General features: G+C 36.0%; 1 protein-coding gene and 1 pseudogene across 1 annotated transcript; both read left to right on the forward strand.

The window, feature by feature from the left end:
• The first annotated feature begins 317 nt into the window (after window positions 1-317).
• Window positions 318-21,633, forward strand: LOC114036049 (glyoxylate/hydroxypyruvate reductase B-like). The gene is made up of 6 exons (XM_027852432.1): window positions 318-573; window positions 11,153-11,537; window positions 12,184-12,355; window positions 13,091-13,269; window positions 18,041-18,137; window positions 20,821-21,633. The coding sequence occupies exons 2-6, from the start codon at window positions 11,156-11,158 to the stop codon at window positions 20,975-20,977; spliced, it is 987 nt and encodes a 328-aa protein (XP_027708233.1). The 5' UTR covers window positions 318-573; window positions 11,153-11,155; the 3' UTR covers window positions 20,978-21,633.
• LOC114036050 lies at window positions 15,635-16,611 on the forward strand (annotated as a pseudogene).
• Window positions 21,634-22,366: the final 733 nt, after the last annotated feature.

A 22,366-nucleotide genomic window follows, 5' to 3' on the forward strand; every position in this document is an offset into this window, starting at 1 on the left:
GTCAGATTTCTGTTTTACAAAGATTATTTTGGCAGCTCTGTAGGGGATTGTTTGGGGAAGGGAGAGCCTGGAAGCAGGAAGACCAATTTTGAGTCTAGTACAATCATAGTCTAGGTGGGCTATAGGTATCCACCTGAAATGAAGAAGACTATCAAAGTAGGATCTTTCATCAACACAAAGGATTGGCAATTTGGGAGCTCACACAGCCCCAGAGTACAGGAGTGCCCAAAGAGAGCAGAAGGGGTGGGGTTTAAATGCCCGTGAACTGGGAGGAATACTTTGGAGCTACAGCAACTGTGAGGAGTTAAGTTGTTTTGCAAAACAGCCAAAGGGTGAAGAGCAGCTGACATTGGTCAGAATATGGACTGCAGGTGCAACAAGTTTCCAGCGATATCACAAGACCTGCTGCAACCATGGGGTCAGTGAGGGTAGCTCCTTCTGATTACCACCTTCAGCATAGGTACTGAGGGCCCAAGCAGTCCCTGTTACTGGAGAGAAGAGAATAGATGCAAGGTGTTGGGGAGGTGGAAAAGACAAGACTTGAAACATCTCATTTGTCACTGATCCTGTGAGGTAGGTATCATGATCCTTATTTTACAACTGCAAAAACGGAGGTTCAAAAGGCTTGCGATTATTGCACCAGCTGCTAAGTGTCAGAGACGTAATTTAAACTCAAGTGTCTCCTGGCTACAGGTGCCAAGATGATTTTCCTAACGTCTTAGTCTAACTATGTCATTGTCTTATCCAGTGAACTCCAGGATCAAATGCCCGTTTCTTTGCTGGGCACTTCACAAAGTAACGTCTTTCTATCTTTCCCAACTTCTTTGAATTTTCTCCCCTCTAGCCTGTCTACAATCTAACAGCACTGACCTACTTGCAATGCCTTGAACATGACACCAACTTTAGTCTCCTTTGCATGGCACTGGCTTTCCCCTTACCCATCTGCCTCTTAGCTTCCTTTAATATCCAGCTCAAATACTAATTTTTGAAAAGGTGTTTCCCCCATTTGTTGTTGTTCATTCGTGTGACCCCATTTGGGATTTTCTTGGCAAAGATACTGGAGTGACTTGCTATTTCCTTCTCCAGTTCATTTTATAGATGAATAAATGGGCAAACAGGGTTAAGTGACTTGCCCAGGGTCACACAGCTAGTAAGTGTCTCAGACTGGATTTTAACTCACAAAAGTAAGTCTTTCTGACTCCAGGACCAGGACTCTACTTCACCAGCTAGTTCACTAATGGCTTCCTTTCTGAAATTACCACCCGTCTATTTCTGGATATATCTTTTATGTACCTAGTTCCCTCATCAGAATGGAAGTTCCTTAAGGGTAGACACTGTTACTGCCTTTCTTTGGATCCTCTGTGCTTCCCACAGGGTTTGACATATATCAGATGATTAACAAAGGCTCGTTAACTGTCTGACTCTGCCTGCTTTGCAACAGGACACCATTCCAGACTTGGATTTGGAAGAATGTAGCACCCCACCCCATCTCTAACCCTCCTGCAGCCTTGGTTCATGATACAGAATATCCTTTAACCATTTTGGGGCACATAAGCAAAGGAATTTAATAAAGTAACATCAGTGAGCAAAGATGCAATAAAACATTTTCCTGATAAACTTGGGGCCTCCCCCTCCATTAAATGAACACACGCTATCAATGAGAAGAGTGTAGGTCATATGAGGAGAGGCATATCCCTAGGGAACACCTGGTCAGTACAACAATGTTACTGGGGATGTGGTCTTTTTGAGACATTGCTCCTCTACGTGCTGTCAAGCTTTGTCCTCTTGGGCATGTGATTGTGGAGCCTCTGTTTCCTTTCAGCGTCACTTAAAGTCATTGGCTATGGTCCTGTCTCTTCTTGAAAAGAGTAGGCTCTTCAAAAACAAGAAATTGTCCTTTCCCTTGGACCCAGCCACTAGATCTATATTCCAGAGATATCAGAGAAAGAAGAAAAGACCCAGATGTGTAAAAATATTTAAAGTAGCTCTGTTTTGTGGAGGAAAAGAATTGGAAACTGAAGGGATGCCCATCAATCAGGGAATGGCTGAATAAGTTATGTTATATGGGTGTTATAGAATACTAAATGTGATGTAAGAAATGATGAAGGGGATCAGTGATATGTGAGTTTTGAGGTAGTTGTTTTGGAGTTCTCTCAGAAATAGTACCAGGCTTGATGTCACTTTCATTAATTTCATATTTTTTTATCAGTTTTTTTAGGCCATTTGGGTTGGAGTTACTATAATTTTTTTTTTCTTTCCACAATTGGAGTTAAGTGACTTGCCCAGGGTCACACAGCTAAAGTGTCAAGTTTTTGGTCTGAGGTCGGATTTGAACTCAGGTACTCCTGACTTCAGGGCCGGTGCTCTATCCATTGCGTCACCTAGCTGCCCCTGAGTTACTATAATTTCATGCTGTGTCTTTTCATCTGTATCTCAGAATCATAGGATTTCATTTTTTTTTTAAAAAAGCAACGAAGTAACAATTTATGGCTTTTTTTTAGCATGTGATTCAACATTGGCTTAGTAGTTAGTAACAAAAAATATGTTTCATTCACCAAAAAAAAAAAGAGTAATATTATTTGATAATGATCTTTTTACCAGATGATAGGTTATAGGTTCAAATCCCTCCCTCTCACAGTCATTACTACAAAACTCCACCTTGAATATAAAACTCTTCTACTCTTGTTTTTCCAAAACCCCAGTTTATTTTCCTCTTTGGATAGAAACTTTGTGGAGTCATCAAGTAAATAACGTCTTTGAGAACTCTGAAGTTCTTGAAGACAATTTCAACAAAAGGTAATTTTCTTTTTTTAATTCTTAAATCATTTTACAAAGGAGAAAAAAAAAGGTTAATCTTTAAGCAGTCCAAAGTGCAAGTTAAAATCATCAGTGTCACATGTTGGAAATACCTAAATCATCATTTGGTTAAGCCAAAAGAATAAGTATAAATTCTTTTTTTTCCTCTAATTTTGAAGTGCAGGTTTTAACAGCATAATATACTGTCTCACTGTTGTCCTTATCTTTTGATATTTAAAAACTGAGAGTATTTAGTTTTGCATGTTATTTGTCTAAAGCCTATTACTTAGTAGCAGTTGAGAGAACATTGTTTTGTAGAAGGAAATGGCAAACCACTCCAATATCTTTGCCATTGAAACCCCAAATGGGGTCAGGAAGAGTAAAACATGACTGAAAAGACTGAACAAGAGCATTGTTTACCTAGCAGAGACACTTTCAGTCCTATAGTGAGACATAAGGCAGATTGAAAAATACTGAAAGCTGATAGGATTAGGCATGAATTTGGAATAAAGTATCTATTAGACCTTTGGTTAGGGAAGAGAGTCCTTAACCAAACAAGGAAAAGAGGTAAGCATAAAAGAAAATATGAACAATTTTTTGAATAATATTTTATCTTTTTCTGTTACATGGAAAAATAATTTTAACATTTATTTTTTAAAATTTTGAGTTCAGTTCTTCTCTTCCTCCCCTTTCCCCTTTCTGAGAGAGTAATCAATTTGATATGGGTGATAACGTGCAGTCATGCAAAACATATTTCTGTATTATTCATGTTGCGAAAGAAAGTGCAGACAAAAAAAGGGACAAAAAACAAAGTGAAAAATAATATGCTTCAATCTGCTTTCAGACTCCCCATCAGTTCTTTCTCTGGAGCTGGATAACTTTTTTCATCGTGAATCCTTTGAAATTGTCTTAGATCATTTTATTGCTGAGAAGAGCTAAGTCATTCACAGTTGATCAATGCATAACAAGGCAATTTTTCTTTCACTAAAACAAAATGGCTTTTACATGAACCAAATCTGTGCATCTCGAATAAGGGAAAGAATGTTATTCATCAAAATTAAGTCTTCGCATCAAACATCTTTGGTAAAGCCTCAGTGTCCAAGACATGTAAGATCAAGAGTTATTCCCCAACAAATAAATGACCAAAATGTATTAATAATAATTTAAAAAAAGAAAACAGAAATGGAAACTATTCACAATCTTTCTTATTTAATGATGTTTACATTTTTTAAAAAATTATTTTTTTGAACTTGACAAACACCAAATAATTTGGGCATTTCCATATGTATAATAAAACAGAAAGAGATGGTTATCCATGGAACTGTGAATTGATCTAGCTTCCTTTTATTTTTAAATATGCCCTTCATCTCATATTTTCAAAGCTGTTCTGATTACTTCTGATTCCACTGCCCTTCCTTATTTCTGTTCTTTTCTGTGTCTTTAAAAAAAAATACTTCAATGACCTGCTGTAATTCTTTTTCTTTTATTGGTTAACTCATTTGAATTTTTCCCCTTCAATCTTTTCCTCAACTGAAAAAGAACTCAGTGACTCTTGTAACAAATATGTATGGTGAAACAAAACAAATTGTTGTTGACTTGAGCTAAAAATGTCTTCAGTTATACCTTATGTTGTATCTAGAGGCTATCACCTCTTTTTCAGGAGAGTAGCATGCTTCATCATCAGTCCTTTGAATTTATGTTTGATTGTTTTATTGGTCAGAGTACTTAAGTCTTTCAAAGTTGTTTTTCTTTATAATATTGTTGTTATTGTATAAATTATTCTCATTGTTCCATTCACTTCACTCTGAATCAGTTCATACAAGTCTTCCCAGGTTATTCTAAAACAATCTTTTTCATTATTTCTTTTGGTGCAATAATATTACATTAAATTCTTAAGCCATAATTTGTTAAGCTATTCTTCAGTTGGTGGGCATTCCTTGGTTTCTAGTTCTATGCTACAATAAAAAGCTACTACTGTGAACATTAGAGAGATTCTTTCCCTCTTTTATCTCTTTAGATATAAGCTTAATCATAGAGTAACTTTATTAATAATTTGGAGCATTTTTTCATATAGTTATTCATAGCTTACTTTTCTTTTAAGAACTTCCTGTTCCTATCTTTTGACCAATTTATCCATTGGGGACAAAAAAGGCTGCTGTGGGAGGGGCGGAGCCAAAATGGCAGAGTAAAAGCAGTGACTTGTTTGAGCTCTCCCCCAAACCCCTCCAAATACATGTAAAAATGACTCTAAACAAATTCTAGAGCAGCAGAACCCACAAAAAGACTGAGTGAAACAAATTTCTAGCTGAAAACAACCTGGATGGTTGATTAGAAAGGTCTATCGCACTGGGCTGGGAGAGAAATGCTGTTCAGTGTGGATGCGCAGACAAAACAGGCCTTAGCGAACCTGGAGCAGGCCTCAGGGGACTGAATCACAGGCAGCTGTGGTGGTTTCCAGACTTCTCAACCCACAAACACCAACGACAACTTAGAAGGTCAGTGAGATAAATCTGTGACCACAGAGAGAAGCTCCATCCTAGCCCCAGTCCTGGCACAGCCCCAGGGCAGTGGCTGCTTCCTGGACCTTCCAGCCCACAGACTGAGGGGGAATTGAGTGGCTGATCAGAGGGAAATTGCAGGGATCTCTTTGCTAGTGCTGAGGCAGGATTCTCTTGCTTTGCCTGTGCTTGGTTCTGGGTCACAGTTCTGGGTGGAGATCCTGGGGCGAGGAGGAGCACTGCTGTGGTAGAGCTTGTGCCCTGGTGGAGAGGGAATCCTCCTCACAGTTCCAAGGTAGAAAATAGTGCTTGTGGTCATTCATGGACCAGAGCACTGGCCAGAAAAGGAGTAAACACCTCGCCCTTGATCATACCACCTTGGAAGAACTGAAAACTTACAGGTCCTTAGAAGTATCTCTAAAAACAGCTCCACAAAAACCCCCAAAGCTTGGGACAGTACATTCTCCACACTGGAAGTAGACTCCTACCTTAACAAAGAGTTTAAAACTCAAGTAATTGGCTGGCATCATGAGCAAGCTGCACAAAAAAAACTTAGACCATAGAATCTTTGGTAACAAAGAAGATCAAAACATACAACCAGAAGAAGACAACAAAGTCAAGCTCCTACTTCCAAAGCCTCCAAGAAAAATGTAAATCAGTCCCAGGCCATGGAAGAGCTCAAAAAGGATTTTAAGAAGCAAGTAAGAGAAGTAGAGGAAAAACTGGGAAGAGAAATGAGAGTGATGCAAGAAAATCATGAAAAAGTAATTAACAGCTTGCTAAAGGAGACTCAAAAAAATACTGAAGAAAATAATACCTTAAAAATAGCCTAACCCAAATGACAAAAGAGGCCCAAAAAGCCAATGAGGGGAAGAATGCCTTCAAAAGCAGAACTGGCCAAATGGAAAAGGAAGTCCAAAAGCTCACTGAAGAAAATATTTCCTTAAAAATCAGAATGGAGCAAATGGAAGCTAGTGACTATGAGAAATCAAGACATTGTAAAACAAAACCAAAAGAATGAAAAAATAGAAGATAATGTGAAATATCTCACTGAAAAAACAAGTGACCTAGAAAATTGATCCAGGAGAGAGAATTTAAAAATTTTTGGAGTATTTGAAAACCATGATCAAAAAAAGAGCCTCGACATCATCTTTCAAGAAGTTATTAAGGAAAACTGCCCTGATATTTTAGAACCACTGGGTAAAATAGAATTTGAAAGAATCCATCAATCACCTCCTGAAAGAGATTCCCAAAGGAAAACTCCCAGGAATATTATAGCCAAATTCCAGAGTTCCCAGGTTAAGGAGAAAATATTGCAAGCAGCCAGAAAGAAACAATTCAAGTATTGTTGAAACATAATGAAGATAACACAGGATTTAGCAGCTTCTACATTAAGGGACCGGAGGACTTGGAATATGATATTCTGGAGATAGGATTACAGCCAAGAATCACCTACCCAGCAAAACTGAGTATAATCCTTCAGAGGAAAAATGATCATTCAGTGAAATAGAGCATTTTCAAGCATTCTTCATGAAAACACCAGAGCTGAATAAAAAAATCTGACTTTCAAATATAAGACTCAAGAGAAACATGAAGAAGTAAACAGGAAAGAGAAATCATAAGGGACTTATTAAAGTTGAACTGTTTACATTTCTACATGGAAAGATGATATTTGTAAGTCATGAGACCTTTGTCAGTATTAGGGTAGTTTAGTGATTTTTTGAGCATTGTTACAAATTGTTTTCCAAAGTAGCTGGACCAATTAATTCACAGTTCTATCAAGAGTGAATGAATATGCCTATTTTCCTGAAGTCCTTCTAACAATTGTCATTCTCATTTTTTTTGTCATCATTATCAATCTGATTGGTGTGAGGTTGAACCTTGAAGTTGGTTTAATTTGCATATATCTGATTTGTAATGATTTGGAGCATTTTTTTTTTTGTAGAGCTATTGATTGGATTTCTTCTCTTGAGAACTACCTATTCATATTTTTAACCATTTATCAATTTTAACTATTTATCGATTGTTGTTTGTTATCAGTTGGTTTTATTCTTATAAAATTGAATCAGTTCCTTATTTATCTTGGAAGTGAGATCTGCTGATGGGCCATACTCAATATCTCCCAAACTGCTTTCCATTACTTCCAGCAGTTGTTGTTAAATAAGTCCTTATCAAGTAACTTGGCTTTATAGAATGTCATTATATTGTATTGTTTTGCCTCTGTAAGTTGTGTACCTAGTCTATTTTCCTTTTATTTTCAACCTCTTTATGTATGTTTTGTATTATATTTTATACTCAACCTCTTTATTTTCTACCTGCTCTCAAATCCTTTTACTGATTAATGCTTTTTAGTATAGTTTGAAATTAGTACTGCTAGGCTCTATTACTTTCCATCCTTTTCTTAATTTCCCTTCAGATTCTTAACCTTTTGTTCCCTTAGCTCCTGGTTCAGCCAACCATAGCCCAATGTCACAATCCATTTTACCTATTTTTGTAGAGCTGAGAATGATTTTTACATTGTAAAAATATAATAAAACTTTATTTAAAAAAATAAAAAAAAACTATTCTTATTTCACTGACCATACAAAAATATGCAGTGGGACAGATCTGTCTGGCAGGTAGTTTGCTGATTGCTCCTCTAGATGAATTTCATCATTTTTCTAGCTCTATAAAGTAATCTTTAAAAAATTTGATTAGTATGGCACTGAATAAACAAGTGGATTTAGGTAACACCTTATCCATAAACCATGAGTTATTTCTTCAGGTATGTAAGTCTAGTTTTTTTCCCTCCAAAGGATATTTTGAATAAGATTCATATAGTTCTTATGTATATTTTGGTAGCTAGAGTCATAAATATTTTGTATGTCATATAATTATTTTACATGGAAGTTCTCTTATATTGAAATGTATAGGTAATATAGAGAAATGATGTTGATTTCTATTTCTGTAGTGTAGGGGATAGGTTAACTGGGCCAAGAGTCAGAAAGATTTCATTTCGTTTTCTGACCTTAGACATTTTTTAGCTAGGTGACCTTGGGCAAGTCACTTGACCTTTGCTTCAGTTTCTTCATCTGTAAAATGAGGATAATAATAATATCTACCTCCCAGAATTGTTGTTTGGACCAAATAAGGTCATTGAAATATACTTAGCACAGTGCCTGACACATAGTAAGTCCTATATACATGTTAGTTACTATTTTATTATTTATTTTATATTTTGCAATTTTGCTGAAGTCATTGTTTCAATTAATTTTTAGTCAGTGCTGCAATAGTTCTCTTTCCTCTTTGCTTGTATGTATTTCCTTGATTCATTTTTCTTGACATTTTTTATGGCTAGGATTTCTAGTCTTATGTTAAATAATAATGATGATAATGGATACCTTTGTGTTATCACTGATTTTATTTGGAAGTCTTCTACCTTTCTCTATTACATGTAATGCTCCCTCTGGGTTTTTGATAAATACTACTTATCATGTTAAGTACAGACCCATTTCTTCCTATGTTTTTTAAGGATTTTTATCCTTAAATTTATGTTGGATTTTTCAGCTTCTATTGGTATCATAATGTCTTTTTGTTATTAATATTGCCTATTATGCTTATACTTTTTGTTATATTGAACTAACCATGCGTTCTTGGCATAAATCCAAACCAGGTCATAGCTTACAGTCATTTGAGTATGTTAATTTAGTCTCTTTTTTTTTTAAAGTGTTTATTAGTGTTCTTTTTTTTAACATCATCATAGTTATCCCTAGTATCCTTATCTTTCTCCTCCCGAAGAGTCATCCCCTATAAGAAATAGTATGTATTTATAGAGTGAAAAAAAAATCAACACGACTGATAGATACATTGAAAAAAATCTGACGACGTGTAATATTAACACTGATGGACCTTCTGCTTCAACTAAGACATGGATTGGGGGATATCTTGATACCTCTTCATTCAAGTCATGCTTGATCTTTATGATTTTGTTACATTCAATTTTTTCTTTCTTGGTATGTGGTTCTTTCCATTTCCGTTGTTGTAGATATTGTGTATGTCATTTTCTTGGCTTAGCTTATGTCATTCTGCTTTAGTTCAGGTTAATCTTTCCATGCTTCTCTGTATTGATCACATACATTATTTCTTATAGCACAGTAATATTCCATTGTATACATGTGCCACAATTTGTTTGGCCATTCCCCAATCAATGGCCTTCTACTTTCTGTTTCTTTTCTATCACAGAAAGTGTTGCTATAAATATTTTGGTGTATATGGGGACTTTCTTCTTATTAATGATTTTCTTGAGGTTGTTTGGTTTGTATTTCTCTTATTACTAGCAATCTGGAGAATTTTTTCTTATGGTTGTGAATACTTTGCAGTTCATCCTTTGAAAACTCTACGTTCATAATCTTTGATGACTTATCTTTAGGGAAATCACTGCAGACTTCTTGCCAATATTTCATTTAACATTTTATCTTGATGATCTTAGGTTTATTGGTCTATAGGTTTGTTGTTTTTGTTTTTTTTTTGTCTGCTTTGTCTCTACCTAGTTTAGTTGTCAATACCATATTTGTATCATAGAATCTAGAAGGGATCTTTTCCTCCAGGGCCCTATTTCTGTAAGTAGTTTGTGTAATAGTGGAATTAATTGCTCTTTGAATGTTTGATAGATTTCACTTGGAAATCCATCTGGTTCTGTCTCTAGATTTGTCTTATACCTTAATGGCACATTTAATTTTTTTCTGACTTGAGTTTTGTAAATAATCTAAATCTATGTCTTGTTCTGTTAATCTGCATATTTTGTTTTTATATTCGTCTATTTTCTCTATCATTTTTTTTGCCATAGAATTGAACACAATAGTTTTTGATAGTTTATTTCATCTTTATTTGTCATGAATTCTCTTTATTCAACTTTGATTCAGACAATTTGGTTTTCTTTTTTTAAATCACACTAGTGTGTATTTTTTTTATTAGTTTTTTAAACATTTTAAGCAGCTCTTCATTTTATGATTGGAGCTTTTCTGGCTTTCAAGTTTGTTAAGCTCTTGCTTTGTTGCAGTTTCATGGTGTATTGTGGCGACGCTGTCACAAACAATTCAGAGTCAGCTTAGCATTCAAAATTCAAAATTTTGGCTTTCAAAATTTAATTTCAAAAATTGAATGCTCATTCCATAACTTGTGTTATCTACACGAACAGACACAGTTGTCTGTGTTAGTACCATGAAAACAGTATAGGACACTGGACAGACCACTAACTCTGAAGTCAGAGGAAAAAAATAAAGGTGAGCTTTTCATTAAGGATTCACAAGTAAACATTTTTCTATATTAAATGTAACTTGATTTTATATATATTCTGATTGTTGTATACTGTATTTATTATAATCTGAAGAGATTTTCAACTCATTAATTATGTTATACTTTATTTCCTCAACGGAATCTTACAAAAAATCCATAGAAAACAATGGTTTTCCCATTAAGAGCCAGTGAGACAAAGGCAGAAATTATTCACTCACTACACTTTTAAAAAAAGAAAATTGCTATTTAAGATATAAAATTTTCTAGTTATTGATCTTTAAGCATCAGGAATACAGAATTTTATTTAGTAAATTTAGAACATCATGAAAATATTCTTCATTTTAATGGTAAAGCTAATTTTAGAAGAGACAAAGGCCAAGGTGGGAGAAAGTAGAGACGTGTACACTCAGGGTAGTATGAGCTCTAGGACCTGTGAGCTATTTTAGAAATTTTGCTAAAACCCCCAAACAGTCCCATTCCATTCTTGTTGTAATTCAGGAAGTCAATGATTAACTAAAAAACACACTCTATATTCCTAAAGATTTTTTCCCTTTATTACAGAAACCCTTTATTTTTCTCCACAGGTCATGCAAAATCAAGAACTACCTTGTGTTTTGATAAGTAGTATTGAAGGACCGTATGGTGTGCATGAAGATCATGTAGAAGATCTTAAGAAACATTTTAATCTTATCACCATGCAAGAATTTCTTGAAAACAAAATACATTTCAGTCAAAAGATACAAGCAATATACATGTGGGGATGGAAACCACATATTGACCAGGAGCTCCTGCAGAGCTTGCCTACCTTGAAGATTATTGTAAACTCAGGAGCAGGCCTGGATCATCTGGACCTGAGCATGATTGCCAGCTTTGGTGTGAAATTGGCCAACACTCCACAAGCTGTTACTAACAGCACTGCAGACATGGGAATGGCCCTACTTCTGGCATCAGCCCGGAGAATATTAGAAGGTAAAATGGCCTTTTAAGCCCTTTAATTTCATGGTAATTGGTAACTGGGAAGACTTCATTTGTAAAAATAATGAAAAAGTATTGAAACTGATATTTTAAAAATATAAATCCTTTTCATATTGTCCTGATTCCTAGATAGTGTCTTATGAAGCTTATGTAACCCTTCTCACAATAATGTTTTTAAATGAATAAATTAAAATACATAGGATCACAAAAGAAAACCAATTCTACTGAAAATACTGTTATCAAAAAAGTTTTTTTTAATTTTTTTTAAAACCATTTTAAAACAAGTTCCCAGACCCAAAAGTAAAGAACTCCAGCCTTTTTGTGACATAAGATTGCTAGTTTAGAATAAATGTTACAATGTGACCCTTTAGCCAGGATATTCTGATTTATACTATGAAGAAAACTACTACCTGTTCCCAATATGTGATGGTTTATTTTTTGCTGAAACTTTTGTTTTATTTCATGTAGAAATGAATGGGTCGTATGTTCTGGAGCATGAGTTCTCAGAACAACTAATTTTATCAGAGATTATATTGCAGGTGTAAATCACAACTTGTTCCTTCATTTCTTTGTCTTAAAAGTATATTAGAAATGTTGTGGAGAGAGTTTCTTGGCTTACTTTTGCATCTTGGACTTTTAGGGAATGAGATAGCTACTTCACCAGACACTAAGCACTTTAATGTTAACTGGATGGGACAAGAAGTGACTGGATCTACTCTGGGAATCATAGGTATGGGCAGGATTGGCTATAAGATTGCTCAGCGAGCCAAAGCATTTGAAATGAAGATTCTGTATCACAATAGGAACCGTAGGTAAAACTTCCAAAAAATAAATTTCCAAACTTAAGTGAAGCTTTACTTCTCTAAATAAAATCAATGATTCCATTAACTGCCACATCACAGTGTAAAGATAAAATTCCTCCTGTTTCCCTGTAGACTTTCAGTCAGATGTTCTCCATCATTCTTCTCTTCCTTTCCCATTTCAGTTCCTGTATTTTCCCTCAAAAGTATATCTTCTTAATATACAGCATTACTTCCATCTCTCTTTACCTATCCTGTTCCTCCTCAATATATAGTTGTAAAAGGGAAGAGTATTTTAAAAGCAAATAAAGTCTTCTAAAAAGTATATTTTGGACCACCCTTCCCGCCAAAAGAGTGTTGCGAATCCCACAGTTTCTACAGACCACACTTTGAGAACTGTTACTCTATGATATCTGTCTTGGTGAATGTACATAGGCTGTTTTCTCCTTCTCCCATCCTTTTTATTTTAAAGTCCCTTTGATTTACAAGACAACAATTGGAGCTACGATTTGAACACAATTTTTCTGACTGTAAATCTATTGCTTTTCCCACTGTAACACCCTGCCTCCATGCTTCTTTTATCTAATCTCAACTTAATTGTCAGCCCTTGGCCTAAATAATATGACTAAATCATTTTTACCTTATTTTAGGTTAATTTTCAGTGACTTTTTCCTGGAGTTTGTTCTTGATCTCTTGAACTTTCTTTGGGTATTTTGAGCTTTACTTTTTCTTGGTTAATTCTGACAGGAAAGTGGAAGAGGAACAGGCAGTTGGAGCCCATTACTGTGCAAAGTTGGATGAGCTACTGCAGCAATCAGACTTTGTAATGCTGGTCGTCAGTCTGACACCCCAGACCCATAAGTTTATTGGAAAGAGGGAACTAGGATTAATGAAACCCACTGCTTCTCTTATAAACATTGGCCGAGGTAATAGATACTAGAAGATTTGCCTACCAAAATGATATTTTTCTCCTTCACTGAAACAGTGTTGCACTAAATCTCAAATATTTGGCATTCTCTGTTAACTTCCTTCCTTTGCAGCTCTGTTGATTAAAGAGAAATCCAGATTGGTAAGCAAGAGAGTTGAAATTTACCTTCTGATTGTAAGAGTTCTTGACTTTTTGGGAATGTATTTTGAACCAAGTTGTGATTAAGTCAAGTAAAAGTTTTTTTATTCAGATTTTTTTTTATACCTTTTGTGGGAAAGAACACCATGTTGAATATCTTCTAAGCTTACCTGTATACTTCTCAGCGTTTCGTCGTTACTTTCTCAGCAAAATTCTTTCTCTTTCTTCCTTAACATTTTTATAATGCCTTATTTAGATATCTACACATAATAATTATTCATATGTCCACTCAAAATTAATTCGTGAGTTGAACACAGAACTTATGAAACTGAGAACCATAACAGAGTTTAGTACAGAGAAATAAAGTTCTGTTGACATTGAAATGACATGACTGAAATCAGTGGTAGTTGTATGTCAGTACTAGTTCACTGATGATCAAAAAGCAGTAGAGTTTGGATGCAAGAGTTCTAGGACTGGCTTTGTTACTGTTTGAGAACTATGGCCTTGAGTAATCTTTGTGCCTTAATTACTTTATGTATGTATGATAAAGATAATATCTGGAATTCGTTTAAGTAATTAAGGTAAAAGTGCTTTGGAAAAGTAAGAATGTATAAATATATTATCAATTCATAAATAAAGAATATGGGAATATATGAATCTACAGTCTATGTAATTGAACATTATATAGATAATATACAAATATATAAATAATACACATCTTATAATACATACATTATATATAAAATATGTAGCATTGTCATTCTAAATGATATCAGTATTTTCACCTGGTGCCTTAGTGACCATCTTAGGCAAGCAGAAACCTACTCCCCATGGAAGATGCATTGAAGGATAAAGTTAGTACTTCTGTAGGCATAGCACTGAACACTGGACATGTAAATCTCAATTCTAGAGACTACTATTGCAACAAACAGAAGAAAAGCATTTTAAAGAATTGGTCTTCAGAAATAAAATGACCTTATCAGAGCATCTCACTGAGCTTGTTTACTCTAAGCTTTGGAGTTAGGTATTTACTGAATAGTCATTGATACTCAGAGAGAGCATCATAAACCTTTCTGCAAGTCTGTGAAGGTTGTAAGCATAAAGGAGAAGTTTCTTTCTCATGTAAATGCTTCTTGATGGGACATGGACATGTCATTTTGAACCTGAAATGAAATGAGAGGCATCTTAATTTCTTGGACTTGGAGTCAGCAACACCTGGGTTTAAATACTGGCCCAGACACTTCCTGGTTATGTGACCCTGGGCAAGTCACTCAACCTCTTTGGCCATCAGTTTTCACATCTGTAAAATGAGGTGGTTGGATTGTATGACCACTGACACCACTCCTTCCAGTTTTAAATCTATACTATTCAGTTGTCATAATTAATAGCTAACGTTTTTATAGCAATTTAAATTTTGTGATTTGTGTACATTATCTCATTTCATCCTCTGAACCCTGTTGTAAAGTGGGTATTAGGGTAGGGTTATTAACCCAATTTTGTAGATGAGGAAACCAAAGGCCCAGTGACTTGCCCATGGACACATGGATAGCAGGTGTGAGAAACTGAAGTAAAACCCATGTCTCTTATTTTGGGGCAGCTAGGTGGTACAGTGGATAGAATGCTAGGCCTGGAGTCAAGAGGTCTCATCTTCCTGAGTTCAAATCTGGCCTCAGACACTTACTAGCTATGTGACCCAGAGGAAGTCACTTAACGCTTTTGCCTCAGTTTCCTCATTTGTAAAATTGAGTTGGGGAAGGAAATGGCAAACCACTCTGGTATCCTTGCCGAGAAGACCCCAAGTGGGGTCACACAGAGTCAGATAGGACTGAAAAATGACTGAATAACAACAACTCTTATTTCTAAGGCTGACCTTCCTTCCGCAAGAACATTCTTCCTCTCAACTAAGCTTTAAATGTTACGTTGCTCTTGAGAAAAAAGTTGACTTCACTCTACTCCTCTGTTTGGATCTTGGCGCTGCTTGTATTGTGGCCTTGGTTTGCCCAGTGCTTCTGTATTTAGGGAGTGACAGGGGCCTGGAGCCTTGGAGTCTCAGCTTCCTGTAGGTGGCGGAGCCTCAGGCTGTGGACCATCTCGTCCCACCTTCCTCCTCACAGAAACCCAACTGTGTAGAGTCTCTGCATGAGAGCTGCTTCGGACTCTGCTAGTTCGTCACTAGCTGCAGAATGTTTCCTTTTGACATCTTTTTCCTGTCTGTATAACTTTCATCGTGAGAATCAGAGTTCTGGATATCTATCTAGAGAAACAACTGGATCACAGGCTTTTATGGCATCATCCAGAGAGCCAGATGTGCCTGCTATTGAGCACAGTACAGGTGGGCTTCTAGGCAAGTTGTCTTTACCAATTGGAATGCATCATCGGGCATCCGGTTATGATGGTGTCCTGGAGGATCCCACACTGATAACTCCACCCTCATCTGACATGTGCAGTAAGGTTCTATGAAAAAAGCCAGTTATCCCATATCGGAAGTACCAATAGCTTTCCAAGGCTGAGGAAAGAGAAAATAGTTTCTCCATAACCCCCTCAGCTTTCAGCGACCAAATGAACAAAGCCCCAGTGGTGAAGGCCAAGGCTACACATGTCATCATGAATTCTCTAATTACAAAACAGACACGAGAGCATCCACTGCTTTGAACAGCCTGCAGGGTTGACAGATGCAGGATACACTCCCCATCGAGGATTCACCACAGAAGAAACCAAGAAATACCATGTGGCAGAAGCAGTCCATAAATTGAAGTTACAAAATGGAGAAATGACAAAAGAAGAGAGACTGACAGTTTCAACCAAGTCTTCCCCAAGTAGTATACCCCATTCTTCTCCCAAGCTAAAGCCCAGAGGCTGGTTTACTCATGGATCTTCTACTTCCTTACCTGGCCTAGATGTCAACAGCATGGACTCTTTAAATAGAGATAGAAACAAACCCTCATCTGAAAAATGGAGCCTTTTTGGAGCAAGAACTCTTCAGAAATCCAACTTGGGTTTCAATGTCCAGTCCTACAGAGGTACTCAGAAGCCATCACTAATGGAGATCATTCAGGTTGAGGCTACTGGAATTGCAGAGGACCCAGCAGCATTCAAGTCACCTAAGATGGACCTTCCCATGATGAAAGCAAAGAAACAACCTCTACCAACCCATAACAGCAAACCAAGGGACATGAATGTGTTGACTCCTTCAGGGTTCTAAAGCTCCCCTTTCATATGAGCAAAGTTGCTTTCCCAGATGAACCACTGTTATGTAGAGAGAGCATCTTACACTTTTCTTTCTTCCCATCCACCTTGCACTTGATATAGGAATGATGTCATCCATTTACAATTCTGCTGAGGATAATATTCCTGGGGAAGTAGTGATTGTTTCTTTAAATATTTGTAGCAAAGCTTGAATCTTTCTAATGCAGAAAGACCTATTCTGCAATGTCCCAAAGTTGGTCTGAGTAACTTCTCAAAGCACAGTCGACCACAGCCAGTTACTGATCTATAGAACTAGATTGCAGGGGGCAAGGGAAATAATTAAAATCTAGTTGACTTTGTTCTGCATATTTTATCCAAGTTAAATATTTGTTTGGTATTTCTTTTTTTTGGTAAAAAGCATTCCTATTTTCCATCTTAGTTGCTGGAGCTACCAGCTTCTTCTTAGAGAATACTACTATTCTAGAATCAAGACACTAGTTCAGGAGCCCTGTTTCCTGGTTCCTTCCTGGCTGAGAATAGAGAGAGGCAGTAGCCTAAGGTAAAGTCTTTTGGAAGTGGAGACTGCTACTGTCCTGTGACACTTATGTAAAAGATATTTAAAAGGTATTATTAGTCCTTTGGTTAAGGGCTTGAAGCAGAAGATTTGGTCTGCTCTGCCCTACCAGTGGAGTTTTCTTTCCGGAAAGACTAAATTCTAAGGATTGTGATTTGTCACTGCATTGCTGTCTGCAGCAGATAAATAAGTGGTCCGTGTTCACGTTAGCAGTAGGTAGCACACTAAGCTTATAGAGACTAATAACTGATTCTGTTAAATTCTTAAGGGAGATTCTGTGCGGTGTTTTGTATTGTAGAGGAATAGCTGAAATAACTTGTTTTTTAAAAACTTGAAAACTCAAGGAAGCTCAGCATAGTCTTCAGTGATCTGAGGTAGCTCATCCTGTGACTTTTAACCTCCTCCCCAAGTATTGGCCTGAATCCTTTCTTACTAGAAAAGGATGAGCTCCTGGGAGAAATAGAAGTTTTTCTCTTAGGGAACTTAAAACAAAACTGAACCATCCCTTTATTCTCCCCTCCCACCCCAACAGATGATTGAAATAATAATTTTATCACTCTTTTAAAAAAAGAAAGAAAGAAAAAAGTTATGTGGCCAAATTTATTGTTTCTTTGGCTCCATTTTTATTTTTGTATCACAATCATTTGATTTTATGTAATTTGATATTTATGTGTTCCCGTCATTTGATCAGTTAGAACAGGAGTAACTGTGTAGTTTTAAAGTTATTGAAAGAGGTTGAAATGTGGACATTACTTCTCTATTACATACATATATAATATATAGGTTCTCTATATGTGTTATATATAGTCTAATTATGATACTGACAAAGATTAATTATGATGGTGACAAAGATACTGTTCCATTAATTCAGGCCAATTGGTTGATCAAGATGCCCTAGTTGAAGCTCTTCAAACTGGGATTATTAAAGCTGCAGGACTGGATGTGACTGACCCTGAACCCCTACCAAGGTAAAAAACAAAAATTAAAACAAAAAAAACTGTTCCTGCAAAAAAATTTTAAACAAAAACAGAAGCACAGTTTCCAGCCCACGTTTGAGGATAACAGTTTTCTTTGCTTGATGTCTCAGTCAAAGACTCACAGGGTTTTAGAGGTCTTCTAATCCTGGTTTCCTACTTGGCTGCCATCTTTGGGCCTTCTCTGACTTCTCCTTCATGCCCTCAGATCAAGTACCTTTTCCCTCCCTCCCAAACATACTTTCTATCTTTCTTTTCTTTGTTATCTTCCTCCAGTAGATAATTAGTTCTTTAGGCAATGGACTTTCTTTTTTTCCTCTTTTTATCCCCAGCACTTAGCAGAGTACCTGGCGCATCGTGGGCATTTAATAAATGTTTATTGCCTTTTGACTGTCCAATCTCCCAAGATTGGATAATCTTCCTATAGTATCACTGAGAATTATTTGCCCAGCTTATAATTGAGTATCTACAGTGACAGATTGTTTGGTACCCCTCTGAGTCAGTCTATTTCATCGTTGAACAGTTCTAATATTTAAGCAGATTTTAGTTCAATATAAGAAGGAACTCCTCATCACTTCTTCCCAATGGTCCTTGTTCTGCCATTTTTAGCAAAACAAATCTATCACTTCATCTATATACTCTTCAAATTTATGAACTCAGATTTTGTTTCTCTATTTAGCCTTCTCTTCTCCAGGCTGACTAGCTAGTTTCCTCATCTGCAACATGAGGATATTTGACTGGATCAGTGTTTCTCCACCTTTTTGGTCTTAGTGCCTCTTTACATGCTTAAAATTATTGAGAGTTTTATATATATACATATATATATATATTTACTATATTTGATATTAAAACTGATAAGATTTTTAAATATTTATTAATTCACTTAGAAATAATAATAAACCCATGACATGTTAACACAAATAACATACTTTTATAAAAAATAACTGTGTCTTCCAAAACAAAAAATTTAGTGAGAAGAGTGGCATTGTTTTACATATTTTTGCAAATCTGTTCAATGTCTGACTTAATAGAAGAGAGTTGGATTTTTTTTCCCTTACACCTCCTTTATCAATTCTCTACATTACTTATTACAGCAGCAGTTCCAAACTTAATCATCAGAGAGCTAGATTTTTATGTCTTTTGCTGTATTCAATATTTTGTTTGGTTGCTCCTCACGTATATGGAGTTGGAAAATGGAGGAGTACTTTAACAGACAAATAAACATCTTAATATTCGAATAGTTGTGTCCTTCTTTCAAACAAGTCTCAAGAACCCTCAGGAGGTTTTTTCGCTAGGTAGGAAAATCTTTCAGGTCCTGTCTGGTTGTAAGATTGGATGATTCTTCTATGAATCAAATAGAATTTTCTTGAATTCTTTTTTTATCTTTGTATTAGTATAAAACATGTAACTACACTTTGATAATAATTCTAAAAGAAACCAATAAAAGTGGAACAGCCTTTTTCAGTGCAGGATATTTCAGATCTCATCTCTTGTTAAAGGTAACAAAATTGATGCTAACACCTCATGTTTGAGCTCTTCCAACTCTACATCTCTGATTAACGTTTAACAGACTTGTCCCTTCCATCTATTGGTCTTGGCTTTGCCATCATTAACAACGTAAAACAAATGCATTACTTCATCTATTAATACTATAAATATTTGAAGTCAGATTTTGTGTCTCTATTTAGTCTTTTCTTCTCCAGGCTAATTACCTGCATTCATTTTAACTCTTCCTCAGGTGATAGGTTTCAGACCCCTGGCCCTGCTGGTCACCATGCTCTGGATACAGTTTGGTTTGCTGAAGTCCCTCTTAAAATTTGGCAGCCAGAATTGAGCATGTGAAGTGTGACCAATGTACTGTATGACAGGATGATCATTTCCCAGTGCCTGGCACTATATTTCTATGAATGAAGCCAATAATTATATTAGCATTTTAAAAAAATTATAAAAAGCCACATTACATTGTTGGCTTATTGAACTTACGGTCAACTGGAACTAGAAGTGGAAGCTCAGGTTTTTTCTTTTCTTTTCTTTTCTTTTCTTGCTTTTTGGTGAGGCAATCAGAGTTAAGTGACTTGTCCAGGGTCACACAGCTAGTGGGTGTTAAGTGTCTGAGGTCAAATTTGAACTCAGGTCCTCCTGACTCCAAGGCCAGAGCTCTATCCACTGCGCCACTTAGCTGCCCCTCTAGGTTTTTTCTTATGAACTCTTGACAACCTACATGTACTTAATCTGGTCTTGTGTAGTTGATTTATTGAACCTCAATGCAGGCCTTTACATTTAATTCTTTAAAATAATACCTCATTTTCACTTGGTGTTCTATTTTTTTTTTTTGAGGTAGTTTTGAAGACAGACAATGTGGTGTATCAGAGCCCTGTATTGGGAGCCAGGAGTCCTGGGTTCTAGTACTAGCTCTCCCATTAATTCATTCTGTGTCCTTAGTTTGGGCCTCTAGTTGCCTCATCTTTAAAATGAGACTATTGGACTAGACATTGTTTAAGTCCTATCTGGTTATAAAATTCCATTATTCTTCCATCAATGAAATGGAATTTTCTTGTATTATTTTTTAATCTCCTACAAATTTTTATCTTCTGTCAAATATAAAAGTGAAACTACAGTATAATAATTAAAAAAATAATGAAAACTGAATAATTGTTAAAATTCAATTCTATTTCAGATCTCATCCTTTGTTAAAGTTAAAGAATGTTATTTTAACACCTCATATTGGAAGCGCAACTCATCAAAGTCGACATCTCATGATGGAAAATATGGTTGAAAGCCTTCTGGCTGCTCTCAGTGGCCTTCCTATTCCTAATGAAGTACATCTTAAATGACTTGTTTGGGTGGAAAGTTCAGAATGATGGAAACTTGACAGACTAAATGACAAAGGCTTATTTTTGCTTTACATACTTTATACATGCTGGTACTTCTCTTCATGAAATTAAAAACTTATAGATTTTCATTTTATTATGTTTGAAGAGCTCCCAAAGAATATGTATTCCCAAGAATCCTTTATAGTCTAACACCACATGAATATAAGTAATATATCTTTGGTAGTCTTGTCTGTTATTTTCTTTCTGGATTAGGAAAGGAACAATGAAACCAAAAAGTGGAAGGAAATGAAAAAATGTTTGTTAAGCATTGAGTAGTTCAGGTGGACCTCTAAACAAAATTGCAGAGTAGGCCAGTATTTTTCCATTCTTATTTCTGCCTTACATGCTTTGTTTTATTCACCCTGCAGTGCATGGCCCTCATTTTGCCTTTTGGCTATTGTGGAGGACCCCTCCCAATTGTATAATGAGAATAATTATATTAACTTAGCATAACTGACTCAATTTTAAGTCTCTATTTTGTGATTGAGATGTTTTGAGTAAGCAGTTTTGCTATTAGAAATACTTTTCTGTACTGTAGATTGTTTATCAATAAAAAGATTAATACTTGTGATATAGTTTGGTCAACAACATTTGTGTTTCCAAACAAGTAATAAACAATATGTAAACCTTGAAATACGAAAACCCACTAATAAAGATGTTTTAACCTATTGTATCAACAACTTATTTAATTTTCTAACAACCAAATTATATGGGAAACTCAGTAATAAAGCCATCAGAAGTTCAGTATAACCAACTAACACCTCCCTCTACACCACTTAACTTTGTGATCTCATCAGCTCCCATGGATTTTATTACCATCTCTATGCTGACAGTTCTCAGCTCTATGGGTAGATTTTCCTGCTTCAGATCTCTCTCTATTTCAATCCATTCTCCATTCAGCCACTAAAGTGATTTTCCTAATGTACAGGTCTGATCATGTCACCACTTCCCTCCACCACACCATAAACACCAGTGGCTTCCTATTGCCTCCAAGAGCAAATACAAAATGCTCTGTTTCCCATTCAAATCCCTTCATAAACTAACCCCTTCCTGCCTCTCCAGATTCCTCATACGTTACTCCCTGATACATGCTCTTTGTTCCAATGATGCTGGCTTCCAAATTGTTCCATGAACAGAACACTCCAACTCTAGGCTCTGGGCATTGTCTCTGGCTATGTCCCACGTCTGGAATACTCTCTCTCCTTTGCTCCAACTACTGACCTCCCTGGCTTCTTTGAAGTCCGCATTAAAATCCCAACTTCAATAGGAAGTCTTCTCCAATCCCTCTTAATACTCATTACTGTTAATTATTTCCTATTTATCTTGTAGATAGCTTGCTTGATATTTGTT

Source organism: Vombatus ursinus, unplaced genomic scaffold (assembly GCF_900497805.2).
Source record: "Vombatus ursinus unplaced genomic scaffold, bare-nosed wombat genome assembly UNPS02009573.1, whole genome shotgun sequence".
Classification (NCBI taxonomy): Eukaryota; Metazoa; Chordata; class Mammalia; order Diprotodontia; family Vombatidae; genus Vombatus; species Vombatus ursinus.

What these genes read in the sequence shown, in the direction of transcription:
- LOC114036049 (XM_027852432.1), top strand. Translation starts at nt 11,156, where the DNA reads ATGCAAAATCAAGAACTACCTTGTGTTTTGATAAGTAGTATTGAAGGA. An exon ending in AGCCCGGAGAATATTAGAAG is followed by an intron (nt 11,538 to 12,183) that starts GTAAAATGGCCT and finishes TTGGACTTTTAG; the next exon opens with GGAATGAGATAGCTACTTCA. An exon ending in TATCACAATAGGAACCGTAG is followed by an intron (nt 12,356 to 13,090) that starts GTAAAACTTCCA and finishes TAATTCTGACAG; the next exon opens with GAAAGTGGAAGAGGAACAGG.